The sequence below is a fragment of the Mandrillus leucophaeus genome, unplaced genomic scaffold (genome assembly GCF_000951045.1).
Source record: "Mandrillus leucophaeus isolate KB7577 unplaced genomic scaffold, Mleu.le_1.0 Scaffold379, whole genome shotgun sequence".
NCBI lineage: Eukaryota > Metazoa > Chordata > Mammalia > Primates > Cercopithecidae > Mandrillus > Mandrillus leucophaeus.
The window spans coordinates 706948-721705 of record NW_012104020.1 but is presented as its reverse complement, the minus strand read 5'-3'; the positions used below and the strand labels follow the sequence as shown (position 1 = coordinate 721705).

The 14758-nt window shown below is 38.6% G+C and overlaps 1 protein-coding gene across 1 annotated transcript in view; it reads right to left on the bottom strand.

Moving 5' to 3' along the window:
• Positions 1–14758, bottom strand: part of TAOK1 (TAO kinase 1) — an 84182-nt gene that overhangs the window by 48234 nt on the left and 21190 nt on the right. Inside the window, exons 5-8 of the mRNA XM_011990365.1 lie at positions 13413–13506; positions 11294–11375; positions 6105–6272; positions 3345–3548 (exon numbers count right to left, since the gene is read on the bottom strand). Coding sequence (XP_011845755.1) covers positions 3345–3548; positions 6105–6272; positions 11294–11375; positions 13413–13506 — 548 coding nt within the window. The remainder of the gene's footprint in view (positions 1–3344; positions 3549–6104; positions 6273–11293; positions 11376–13412; positions 13507–14758) is intronic.

The window sequence follows — 14758 nt, the reverse complement described above, 5'->3', positions numbered from 1 at the left end:
ACCCTGAACGGCTCACCACAGCCTCAACTTCCTGGGCTCAAGCGATCCTCCCACCTCAGCCTCCCAGGTAGCTGGGACCACAGGCATACACCACCATGCCAGCTAACTTTTGTATTTTTTGTAGAGATGGGGTTCTGCCATGTTGCCCAGGCTGGTCTTGAACTACTGGGCTCAAGCAATCTGCCTGCCTTGGCCTCCCAAAGTGCTGGGATTACAGGCGTGAGTCACTGTGCCTGGCACATGACTAGATTTATATCCTACCGATTATGTGCAAAATTGAAAAGCTTTAACATAACTTGAAAACAAAGATGATGAAACATGCAGCCAATATAGTCAATGTTTTAAACAGGAGTAGTAGAAAATTGCTCAAAGCCTCTTGGGTTTTGGAAGCAATGGAGTTATCTTAATAATACTTCTGCCATCTGTCCAAAATAAGCAAAAACAAAAACAGTTGCAAAAAATTGAAGGACTGATATCTTTCCCTGAACTCAATCTGTTAGCTGAATAGAACATCAGTTAAGTAGCAACCAATTAATTGTGGTAATAATTTTTTGTTGTTGTTGTTGTTGTTGCCCAGAATGCAGTGCGGTGGTATGATCAAGGCTCACCGCTGCCTTGATCTCCCAGGCTCAACCGATCCTCCACTACTCAATGGGCCTTCACTACTCAGCCTCTTGAGTAGCTGGGGCCACAGGCATGTGCCACACCTGGCTATTTTTTTTTTTTTCTTTAATGGATGGAGTTTTCCTATGTTGTCCAGGCTGGTCTTGAACTGCTGGCCTCAAGTGATACTCCTGCCTCAGCCTCCCCAAGTGCTGGGATTATAGGAATGAGCCACAGCGCTCAGCCTATTTTAACCATTTTAAGTGGTATTAATTATACTCTTAATGATGTACAGCTATCAGTATTACTTCCAAAACTTTTTCATCAACCCAAACAGAAACTACGTCCATTAGCAATAACTATTTTGACCTCCACCCAGTCTCTGGTAACTCCTAACGTACTTTCTGTCACTATGAATTTGCACATTTTACTTTCATCACTTAAAATGTTTTCAAGATTCATCCATATGGCAGCATGTATTAGAACTTCATTCCTTTTTATAGCTGAATAATATTCTACTGGATGTAAAAACCACAATTTTTTTTGGTTTTTTGAGACAGTGTCTCATTCTGTTGCCAGGTTGGAGTGCAGCGGCATGATCTCGACTCACTGCAACCTCTGCCTCTTGGGTTCAAGCGACTCTTCTGCCTCAGCCTCCTAAATAGCTGGGATTACAGGTGTGTGCCACCACGCCTGGCTAATTTTTGTATTTTTAGTAAAGACATGGTTTCACCATGTTGGCCAGGATGGTCTCAATCTCTTGACCTCATGATCCACCTGCCTCGGCCTCCCAAAATGCTGGGATTACAGGCGTGAGCCACCATGCCCGACCTACAAACCACAATTTGTTAATACATCTGTTGATGAATAATTTGGGTTGTTTCCATCTTTTAGCCATTGTACCTACTACTTTTAGATAGTAACACAAGCTGTGAAGTGAAAAAGGAAGCGTTCCTATTTTTGTTTGTTCGTTTTTTGAGATAGTCTCACTCTGTCACCCAGGCAGAGGTGCAGTGGTGCAACCTTGGCTCACTGAAAACCTCTACTTCCTGAGTTCAAGTGAACCTACCACCTTAGCCTCCTGAGTAGCTGAGATTAGAAGCATGCACCACCAAGCCGAGCTAATTTTTAAATTTTTTGTAGAGACAGGGTTTCACCATGTTGCCCAGGCTGGTCTCTAACTCCAGTCTCAAGCAATCTGCCTGCCTCAGCTTCCCAAAATGCTGGAATTACAGGGGTGGGCCTCCACTCCCAGCCTCAGCATTCCTATTAATTGTTAAAAGGAGTTACCTGACTTTTCAATATTTTTCAGGTTTAACATTTTACACTCAAAAGGGTAAAGAGTAATGCAGCAAACACCCATATTTCCTAAATCCAGAATCTAGTTTTCTACAATTATATTCAGCTTTATTTTTAAGAGACAGGCTGGGTGCAGTGGCTCATGCCTGTAATCCCTGTACTTTGGGAGGCCGATGCGGGTGGATCACTTGAGGTTGGGAGTTTGAGACCAGCCTGGCCAACATGATGAAACCTCTTCTCTGCTAAAAATACAAAAAATCAGCTGGGCGTGGTGGCACGCACCTGTAATCCCAGCTACTCAGGAGGCTGAGGCATGAGAATTGCTTGAATCTGGGAGGCGGAGACTGCAATGAGCCAAGATGGTGCCACTGCACTCCAGACTGGGCAGCAAGAACAAAACTCCATCTCAAAAAAAAAAAAAAGATACAAACGCCTTGGTGCAGTGGCTCACACCTGTAATCCCAGCACTTTGGGAGGCTGAGGTGGGTGGATCACTTGAGGTCAGGAGTTTGAGACTAGCCTGGCCAACATGGTGAAATCCCGTCTCTACTAAGAATACAAAAATTAGTCGGGCAGGGTGGCACACACCTGTATATTCCAGCTACTCGGGAGGCTGAGGCAGGATGATCGCTTGAACCTGAGAGGTGGAGGTTGCAGTGGGCCAAGACTGTGGCCACTGCACTCCAGCCTGGGTGACAGAGTGAGACTCCGTTTCAAAAAAAAAAAAAAAAGATATAAATATTATGGATAACATAAAATTCACTTTTGATCATCACTCATCCCAATCATTTCTCACTCCCCAAAGGCAACCATTATCATGAATTTTATGTGTATCCTTCCTATTTTTTAGTATTTTATTTTCCATGTAAATAATGTCAAATAATGTATTTGAGGTTTCTGTACTTTTTCTTCTAATATTCTGAAATAGTTCCACATTCTTTTTGTATTCTCAAAACATAATTTTCCAAATGGAGATAACAGGTTAGGAGTTAACAAGGCTTTTTTCATTAAAAAATGCTCCAAACTTCTTTTTTTTTGAGACAGGGTCTAACTCTGTCGCCTACGCTGGACTGCAGTCGTGTGATCTTGGCTCACTGCAACCTCCACCTCCCAGGTTCAAGTGATTCTCCCACCTCAACCTCCGAAGTAGCTGGGAGTATGGAAGTACAGGCACGTGCCACCAAGCCTGGCTAATTTCTGTTATTTTTAGTAGAGACAGGGTTTCACCATGTTGGCCAGGCTGGTCTTGAACTCCTGGCCTCAAGTGATATACCCGGCTTGGCCTCCCAAAGTGCTGGGATTACAGGCATGAGCCACTGCGCCCGGCCATGTTCCAAACTTCGGGAAACTTCCTTCTCCTCCTTCTTCCTTCTCTTAAACTAATAGACGAAGAAAACAGTTTACCAACATTGAATTTTTTTCAATGAAATCCAAATACTCACAGGTTTTAAATGGATAACAGAACTGTTAGACATCACTGTGTGGTCTCCCTCCATCATATCTAGCTCACTCTTGTCATCTGAGACATCTGGAAGACTGTTAACACTACTGCTTTGGCTGCTGGCACTGATGGACATGCTGGGAATGGATTGATTACTTCCAACACTATTCACTGTTCCCGTCCGGCCAACACCATGATCTTGTTCCTAAGAGAAAAGAACATTCAAATTCAGTTCAAATATTTATATATATATCTCTCTTCTGAATTCTTGATTATAAGCACCTAGCATACCACTTGGCAGACAGTCTCAGAAAGTTGGTCTATCATGAGAAATTGCTTTTATTTTCCAAGACCAAGAAGTTTATCAACTGTTAGTTTATTGAAAAACAAAAATGACCAACAAGTAAATCACAAAAAAACTCAGTCAACTGTCTAAAACAAAGTCAGCTGATCACTTTTGGGTGATTTTCAAACTAGAATATTTTCTCTACATTGCTTGTTATTTTAAAATAACCATTTATACTTCTCATGGGGCATATATAGGGATCCTGCTCATTTCTCAATAATTCTTGGTTAATACAAATCCCTCCTTTAAAAAAAAAAAAAAGCACTGGTTATTCTGGGTACAGTGCCTATGGGGTAGCCCTGCTCCATAAGGAGCATTTAAAAAAAAAAAAAGTATTAGAAACTTCATTGTAGTTGTTATTCTTTTTTATTAAACCAGCCTTTCATAAGTAGATTCTTCTTTCTTCTGGAAAACAGTCTCCAGATTACCTTTCCCTTCCTCCCTTCCTTCCTTTCTTTTTCTTTTTTGTATTTCAATAGGTTTTTGGGGAACACCAGATTATCTTTGTACCACCAAATAATTTACCATTAATTCCTACCTATTCTTGTGTAAACTAATAATTACATATTATATTATTTCAAATCACAATCATAAGAATGTTATTCTGATGTAAACAGGCAGGTGTAGTATCTGGGCACTAACATTACAGTAGTCTTACCATACCAGAATTCTTTAAGATACGTAGAATTTAATAAACACAGACATATATGTAGATAGGGACTTTTCTTACATCCCTAGCCTAACACATATATTGTTAACAATTTAACTACATAGAATTTTATTAATTTCACTTTATTAAAGTATTTCACATATCTGAAATAATCCCAATTTTCTAGTGACTACCATTAAGAACTAAAAAAAATCCCCAAATCCAAAAATTGTAAGTTTAGAAAGTCTTATATTTGACAGTTCATTAATTATTTAGTGATATTAAAAAGAAAAAGAAAATAAACTATTGCTCATGGTTTCAGAATGCAAAGTGGTCTCTCTCGATGAAAACCAATAGAAAAGAATAAAATTTTCGAATTCTGACGGGGCAAAGAAGAAACAAAATATTTAGAGGGAAAAAATAGCTTTACACATAATATACTTTATATGTATATTTCTTCATGAGGAAGTTCTGTAACACCTCTACAGCAAATCTGTATTTCCATTCTCCCTAAGAGGCAAGACAGAACTTGGTCTTGAGAGTAAAAGAGGTATGAATTTGAACCCATGTTCCTCTACCTACAGTGAGCAACTTAATTTATTCTGAGCCTTGCTTTTGGTATCTGTAAAATGAGTATTTTAGAACAGTGTAGGCCAGGCGCGGTGGCTCACACCTGTAATTCCAGCACTTTGGGAGGCTGAGGCAGATGAATCACTTGAGGCCAGGAGATGGAGAACAGCCTGGCCAACATAGAGAAACCCCGTCTCTACTAAAAATATAAAAAATTAGTTGGGCGTAGTGGCGCAACTGTAGTCCCAGCTACTTGGGAGGCAGAAGGTGGAGAATCGCTTGAACCCAGGAGGTAGAGATTGCAGTGAGCCAAGACCGCGCCACTGTACTCCAAACTGGGCTACAGAGCAAGACCCTGTCTAAAAAAAAAAAGAACGGTGTAGATGGAATGAAACCAAGTTTCTTTGGTGACACAGTAGAATGCCTAGTAACTTTCTCATGACTTCTGAGAGAGTACATTCAACCTTCAGATTCTGTATTTCAAGAACTTCCAAAAGCACATCATACGGAACTGGACAATAGGTCAAAAAAGGGCTCAGACTGGGCACGGTGGCCCATGCCTGTAATCCCAGCACTCTGGGAGGCCGAGGTGGGTGGGCCACCTAAGGTCAGGAGTTCAAGACCAGCCTGGCCAATGTGGTGAAACCCCATCTCTACTAAAAATACAAAAAATAAAATAAAATAAAAACTAGCTGGGTGTGGTGGTGCACGCCTGTAATCCCAGCTACCCGGAAGGCTGAGGCAGGAGAATCGCTTGAACCAGGGAAGTGGAGGTTGCAGTGAGCCGAGATCATGTCATTGCACTCCAACGTGGGCAACAAGAACAAAATTCCGTCTCAGAAAAACAAAAAAGGTTCGGTGGTCAAGAAATTAGAGAAGGACTAGATTAAACAAAGGTGAACAGGTTTCTTTAACAAAGGACTTCTCAGAACCTTCACTATGACACTGTGTACCATAAAGGGGCATGTAATCTAACATGATTAAAGACTTTAAAAAAATTTCTTTTTAATTTTTCTTATTTCTCCAAGAAAAAGGGACCTTTTTTTTTATTCCTAACTGGGATTTTATAGGACCAATGGTAAGAAAATACAACCTGGAAACCATTGGTATATAAGGTAAATTATGGCAGGGCAAGCTGCATAAGGAAAGAAACCAATAGTGAAAATTCAATATTGGAGTCATTTTTTATCTGTTACCTCTTCTTCTTCCTGTGCTTCTACTGCTGGTCCGTTATGTGCCTCCTGGAAAAGGAGTTTCTTCATCTTTCGATACTGCAGATTGTCCAGCTCTCTTACTGCATCCTTTGTCCTCTGAATGAGATCTATTAACACGGTTTCAGGGCGCTCCCGAAGAACAAACATGTGCTAGATAGGGGAGAAGGTAAAAGGTTGATTTTTTTTCAATTAGTGCCAAGGTACTCCTTCTCAGACCCTAGAGATAATATCCTATGATAGATAATGCATATAATCTATACCTACATAATTCTGTTAAATTTCTCCTATTTATAAAATTATCATTTACATACATATACTCTGTATATACACAACTACTCTTTTTATTTTGAACATAATATTTTTGTTGGCCAACTAAAAATGCAGAGTTAAAATAACTGAAGGGTCTAAACACTAAGAATTAAGTCCAATCAGAGCTCTCAAGGTTTACATACTCTAAGAACTGATGATTTCACACAAAAGACGTGTTCAGTTATGAGTCATATTAGTTTCAACAGGAATGTATTTAATGATAGTGAATTATGAAAGATGAATTTAGATATTAGATATCTTTATATCTAATATCTTTATATGCTGGTGAACAATATTCTGCATAAAATACTAACAGAGATTAAAAGCCATTAAATTATTACTGTTTATCACTAGCGTTTAATATAATTTCACCTTATCAAATACAAAAAGTAGAAAAAACAATTCCACCATTATGATGATCACAGTTACATTGTAATATACTTCTTTTCAGAAATTTTCTATGTATAAAATGTTTTGTAGATACATAGTTAGCATGTAAATTCCAGAAAGACATATTCTGCCATCCCTTGAGTTCCATGAGATATCCTTGAATTCCTAAGACAACTTTTACCTCCTTTGTTAGCTCACATTTATTTCTTCTTTAAGCAAAGAGTTGTAACTATGAATCGTAGCCCACTGTAACCTCAAACTCCTGGGCTCAAGCAATCCTCTCACCTCAGCCTCTCAAGGAGCTAGGACTACAGGTGTGCACCACCATGTCCAGCTAATTTTATTTGATTTTTTTGGTGGCGGTAGAGTTAAACTCCTGGCCTCAAGTGACCCTCCCATCATGGCCTCCTAAAGCATTGGATTACAGGCATGAACCACTACGCACAGCCTCTATACAATATTTTATTCAATTTTCACAGTCATAATAAGTATTATTATTTTAGCTGGGCGCAGTGGCTTATACCTGTTATCACAGTACTTTGGGAGGCCAAGGTAGGCAGATCACTTGAGACCAGGAGTTCAAGAACAGCCTGGCCAATAGTGAAACCCTAAAAATATAAAAAATTAGCAGGGCGTGGAGGCATACGCCTGTAATCCCAGCTACTTGGGAGGCTGAGGCACGACAATCACTTGAAGCTCGGAGGCGGAGGTTGCAGTGAGCTGAGATCATGTAACTGCACTCCAGCCTGAGTGACAGAGCAAGAGTCTGTCTCAAAAACAAAAAAATAATTATTATTTCAAATTCATAAACATAATGCTTGTAGAATATTTCATCAAATGTTTGTGCCCAAATTACCTAACCATTACTCTAATTTGGGGCAGCTATTTCTAATTTTTAATTCCATGATAAACAGCTTCATATATTAAAATTTTTTCGTTAGTTTTTTTCTTTATGATAGACTGCAACAGAAATGTAATTAGGCCAAAAGATAAGAAGCTCATTATAAATACTTCCTATCATTTTAAATAGGGGTATGATAATATATACTAGGGGCCAGGCAAATGAATACTATTAATATATGCAGATTTAGAATCTAATCACCAAATACTAGTGGGCTGGGTTACTACTACATGAGTTAGAAAGGTTTCTTTTGCTTCTATTTGGCAAATGTAAGAAGCCAGTCACATTCTTCCTTTTTTTTTTTTTTTTTTTGAGATGGAGTTTCCTCTGACTGCCCAGGCTGGAGTGCAATGGCGCCATCTCCGCTTACCACAACCTCCGCCTCCTGGGTTCAAGCGATTCTCCTGCCTCAGCCTCCTGAGTAGCTGGGATTACAGGCATGCGCCACCATGTCCAGCTAATTTTGTATTTTTAAAAGAGACAGGGTTTCTCCATGTTGGTCAGGCTGGTCCGGAACTCCTGACTTCAGGTGATCTGCCTGCCTTGGCCTCCCAAAGTGCTGGGATTACAGGCGTGAGCCACTGTGCCTGGCCATTCTTCCTTTTTCTTTAATTTGGTGTATACCACTATTTACAATATTGTCTTCTTTCTTTCTTTCTTTCTTTTTTTTTTTTTGAGACAGAGTCTCGCTCTGTTGCCCAGGTTGGAGTTCAGTGGCGCGATCTCGGCTCACTGCAAGCTCCGCCTTCTGGGTTTGCACCATTCTCCTGCCTCAGCCTCCCGAGTAGCTGGGACTACAGGCACTGCCACCACGCCCAGCTAATTTTTTGTATTTTTAGTAGAGATGGGGTTTCCCTGTGTTAGCCAGGATGGTCTCGATCTCCTGACCTCGTGATCTATCCGCCTTGGCCTCCCAAAGTGCTGGGATTACAGGCACGAGCCACCGCGCCCGGCCTCTTTTTTTTTTTTTTTTTTGAGACACAGTCTCACTCTATCTCCCAGGCGGCGCGATTTTGGTTGATTGCAACCTCCGCCTCCTGGGGTTCAAGCGATTTTCGTGCCTCAGCCTCCTGAGTATTTGGGACTACATGAGTCCACCACCATGCCCGGCTAATTTTTGTATTATTAGTAAAGACAGGGTTTCAACATTTTGGCCAGGCTGGTCTCAAACTGCTGACCTCAAGGGATCTGCCCACCTCGGCCTCCCAAAGAGCTGGGGTTACAGGCATGGGCCACCGCTCCCGGCCTACTATTTACAATATTGTTTTATCCAAAAACATAAAACCTTATATTTATTTATTTATTTGGAGAAGGGCTTTTGCCCTTGTTGCCCAGGCTGGAGTGCAACGGTGCGATCTCGGCTCACCACTACCTCTGCCTCCTGGGTCAAGCGATTTTCCTGTCTCAGCCTCCCGAGTAGCTGGGATTACAGGTATGCGCCATCACGACCAGTTAATTTTGTTTTTTTTTTTTTAGTAGAGACATGATTTCTCCATGTTGGTTAGGCTGGTCTTGAACTCCCAACCTCAGGTGATCTACCCGTCTTGGCCTCCCAAAATGCTGTGAGCCACTGCACCCAGCCAAAACCTTCTATTTCTAAGTTTCACTGTTTGTTAGATTTTGCTTATTTTTTTTAACCAACATAATTCCTAGCTATATTAAAGCTTCTACTAGCTACTATGAGTGCCTGTGTATTCAGGCTTTCATTTCTGAAATGACAAGTAAGCTTACTGCCTGGAATTTCTCAAGCATTACTGAAATTTTGCATGGTTTTTCTATACACTGTGGCTGCAAATAATACTGCTGAATATATATGTGACCCTTTCAAACTAACTTGTGGCTTTAACTGATGTGTCAGTGAAAATAAACTGAATTTCCTTGAAATTCTAAAACATTAGTGTAAATATAGTTGACTTAAATCTTACAGTGAAAGATTAAGAAGATTCCTTAGGGTCCCAAAAAGATAGTCAAATCCTACTTATTACTGCCTAATCTAGATGTTTTAAGAACTATATTAAATTCAACAATACTACTATTGCTATTAATAAGACAGTCGATGCCCAAATGAAATAATTTTTTAAGACCAGAAAGCATACACTAATCATGTGTTTAAATTACTCAACCAAGCCTGTTGAAAACTCAACAGAACTCACATATTTTTAAAATATTTCATTGCTAAGTTAGAAAAATATATTTCCAAAAAAGGAAGCAAAGATATTATTTCCATTTTTAAGTTTCTCTTCTCCAACATATTATGTAAATACATCATGTCATCTTTCTTTCATATTATATTAATATTGTACAGATCAATACATAAAAATTAAGCAAAAAGTTAAACTATGTATTTTTTGTGTTTTTTTTTTTTTTTGAGACGGAGTCTTGGTCTGTCGCCAGGCTGGAGTGCAGTGGCACAATCTCAGCTCACTGCAACCTCTGCCTCCGGGGTTCAAGCAATTCTCCTGTCTCAGCCTCCTGAGTAGCTGGGACTACGGGTGTGCGCCACCACATCCAGCTAATTTTTGTATTTTTAGTAGAGATGGGGGTTTCACCATGTTGGCCAGGATGGTCTCGAACTTTTGACCTTGTGATCCACCCACCTCAGCCTCCCAAAGTGCTGGGATTACAGGCGTGAGCCACCGTGCCCAACTAAACTATGTTTTATCAACTTTGAAATAAGACATTGTTCTGCCGGGCGTGGTGGCTCAAGCCTGTAATCCCAGCACTTTAGGAGGCCAAGACGGGTGGATCACGAGGTCAGGAGATCGAGACCATCCTGGTTAACATGGTGAAACCCCGTCTCTACTAAAAAAAATACAAAAAACCTAGCCAAGCGAGGTGGCAGGTGCCTGTAGTCCCAGCTACTCGGGAGGCTGAGGCAGGAGAATGGCATAAACCTAGGAGGCGGAGCTTGCAGTGAGCCCAGATCTGGCCACTGCACCCCAGCCTGTGCGACAGAGCAAGACTCCATCTCCAAAAAAAAAAAAAAAGACATTGTTCCACATGAATTAAAATTTATAACTCATGATTATATTCTTGAACATATTAAGTATTGAGCTATTTGAATACTTTACATTCTATTTAGACATGGTAAGAGCAGCTAATCAATTTGAAAAAAGAAATTTAAAAATTTAGTATCTAAGAAAAGTTCTCAGAAACAATAGTATAAAAAACTAGTATTAGTAAAAACTAGTAGAGTATACTTAATCCTAATTCAGAATCAAATAATAAAACACATTATTTACAATCATTTCTTAGGGGTAAGAACAAATTTAAAGTATAATGGAACTGGTGGCTCACACCTGTAATCCCAGCACTTAAGAGGATTTGAGGCAGGTGGATCACGTGAGCCCAGGAGTTTGATACCAGCCTGGGCAATGTGACAAAACCCTAATTAGCCAGGTTTAGTGGCGTGTGTCTATAGTCCTGGCTACTTGGGAGGCTGAGGTGGGAGGATCGCTTGAGCTTGGGAGGTCAAGGCTGCAGGAGACGTGATTGTGCCACTGCACTCTAGCCTGGGTGATAAAGTGAGGCCTTGTCTTAAAATAAATAAATAAACTGTAATAGAACTGACCTTTAGAAGTTCCTCTGATGTAGGTCGATCTTGAGGGATTTTCTGGAGGCAAGAATCTACAAAGTTGCGAAAATAATCAGACCTATTGTAAAGGAAAGTATCAAGTGAACACATTGCTATTTCCTTTAAAAATACATCCACAAATCAAGGCACGTGCCTATTGGTGGGAGGGGGAATGGAAAGGGAATGATTTAAAAAAAGCAGAGACTATATAGTTTCATGTAAGTCTATGAAGATCTATCTAAAGCAACCAATGAATGTTTACCATTTTCCAAAGATAAATTCACAGATTACTTTAAAATCCTGCTCCTACATATTTAAATATCACAACTCATACTACTGTATTGAGGCAAAATGAGGGAAGCCTATCTACTTTTTTTTTTTTTTTTTGCATTCAAACCCAAGATAATATTCCTTTCCAATTCCCTTTTTTTCTTTTCCTTTTTGCTAAGCCTTTCTTATAATAAGCTCTTTTCTTATTTGCCCCTTGGATCGTCTTCTATATAGCATGTTTCAGAATATCACTCTATCTGCTCTGGAGAGAGCGTTTTTATACCTGAGTATTTGGTGCCCCTGAGCAAATGGGAAAGACTTCCATTAAACCTAGAAAACCTATTAAGATATTTTTTAAAATGTTAGAAGTCTGTAACACATTATTATATAGTGTTATTGACAAGAGTTCAGTGAGTAAGGTAGTAAATAATCACTCCATCAATGTTTGTCTCCAATATTCAAATAAGATTTTAAGTTCTTTGTAGGCAAGAATTCTTTTATAAATCCCCAAGTCTCAAACACAGTGTAAAGACAGTCTGTGTTCAATATATTTATTACTTACATGTATCAACTATGGTTTCAATGTTTTTGTTTCTTCAAAACTGATGTTGAAACTTAATCTCCAATGCAACAGTGTTGGGAGGTGGGGCCTAATGGGAGTTGTTCAGGTCATGAATGGATTAATGCTGCTATAAAAAGGGCTTGTGGGAGAGGGTTCTCTCTCTCCTGCTCTGCCATGTGAGGACACAATGCTTCTCCCCCGCAAAGGATGCAGAGTTAAAGGCACTATATTGTAAGCAGGAGGGCCAGGTCCTAACCTGCCAGTGCCTTGATCCTGGACTTCCCAGCCTCCAGAAAATGAGAAATAAATTTCTGTTCTTTATAAATTACCCGGCCTCTGATACTCTGTTACAGCAGCACAAAATGTACTAAAGCATACCATAACCCTAAACTCAGTGCCAAAAGATTCGTTCTACATAATTCTAAACACAGAGTTATACAGAAAGAATCTTTTGGCACAGAATTTTAGCATTATTAGTTTAGTTACATGGCACACTCTTAAATGGCAAAGACTTATATGAATGAGACATAATTATGTACTCTTTAAATAATTAAGTACCCCTAATTTATATATCTGTGATTTTCAAAATACTAATTAAATATGCTAGCTATTCCCCTAGAATTTATCAAATGCTAGGTACACCTGAGGAATTAATTTTCTACTACAATTTTATACTGTTGATAAAAAATCCTAGTTTTCTAAAATTGTCAATCTGTTGTCCATAAACCTCTTTACACGAATGAACTAAATTTTATCAAATCAACGAAGCCCTAGAAGTAATATCAGATAAAACTGAATAACATATTATAGTTAGAGTGATCCCAAAATTTTTAATTACCTGGTAATTTTGATAAAGTCAAATCATTTTACCTATATTTTTATATCATATAAATTATAAACCATCCTGCAATCAAATATCACTATAGGTTGTAATAATAAATATAGTTTAGTTATAAAATATTAATGCTTAAATGCTACTTATTATTTAATAAGGATTAGGTATTCCTAAATTTAAAGAAAAAGTAAAATACAAATTCTTGTAAAAATGAATACTTTTTGCATTCATGTGACATCATCCATCCTTTTCTGAACTCAGGTATACATATGCTATAAAATGGAAACATGATAAAGAATAAATATAATATTTAAAAGGCTAAAATCTATTTTAATATCTTATAAGGTGATACATTTTACCTAATTGAAATTAAATCACTTTGATAACAGATTATGAAAAAGCATTTCATTTATTCAACATTGAGCAATATATATATTAACAATACTCACCATTCATTAGACTGTAGTGTAGGGGATTCATTTTGGGCTATGTGATATAAGGCACTCATTGCATTCATATTAAATAAAGGAGGCTTCCTTTCCGCTGTAAAAGAAAGGAAACATTCCTGTTAAAATAGGTGCCGGGGTACTCTAGTACTGGGCACGTTTTTCTTTTTTTTCTTTTTTTTCTTTTTTAATGATTTTATTTTGAAACAATCTTAAACTTATACAAAAAATTGCAAGTAGAGTTCAAAGAGCTTTTTTTTTTCCTTTTCTTTTTTCTTTTTTTTTCTGAGATAGGGTCTCGCTCTGTCACCCAGGCTGGAGTGCAGTGGCACAATCTCAGCTCACTACAGCCTTGACCTCCTGTGCTCAAGCAATCCTCCTACCTCAGCCTCCCGAGTAGCTGGGACCACAGATGTGCACCACCATGCCCAATTATGTTTTGTATTTTCTGTAGAGATGGGGTTTCACCATGTTGCCCAAGATGGTCTTGAACTCTTGAGCTCAAGTGATCCTTCCAACTCAGCCTCCCAAAGTGCTGGGATTACAGGTGTGAGCCACTGCACCCAGCCTCCAAGAACTTTTTCAAGTGAATCAATTGAGAATAAATTGCTGACCTGATGCCTCACCATCCTTAATATATACTTGAGTGTATATTTCCTATAAAGAAGAACATTTTCCTAAATAATCATAATACATCCATTAAATCAGGCCATTTAATAGTGATATAAGACTATCATCCAATCCCCAAACTACATTCAAGTTTCATTCAAATGTCCCAATAATACCCCGTGTAGCAATAGTGAGCTTTGAGTATTGGCAATCTTCCAGGAATTTGTTCATTTTATCCAAGTTGTCAAATTTATTGACATAAAATTGTTCATATTTCCCCATTACTCTTTTAATACCTGTAAAATCTATAGTGATTATAATCTCTTACTCCTGATATTGGAAATTTGTGTCGTCTCTCTTTTATTTTGTGATTAGTCTGGCTAGAGGTTTAACCATTTTATTGATCTCAGAGTACTAGTTTTTGGTTTCACTGATTTTCTCTATTGTTTTTCAGTTTTCTATTCAACTGATTTCTGCTTTGATCATCATAATCCTCTGCTTATTTTGTGTTCAATTTGCTCTTTGTTTTAGTTTCTTAAGGTAAAAGTTGAAGTCATGACTTTGACAAATTGAAGTATGGCTGCCCTTCTGTATCTGTAGGTTCTGCATCCACAGACTGAACCAACCAACTGAAATATTTCAACCACAGACTGAAAATATCTAGGGAAAAAATAATAAAAACAACAACAAAGACTTTTTAACAATAAAAAAATTAACAATTTTTATTTATTTATTTATTT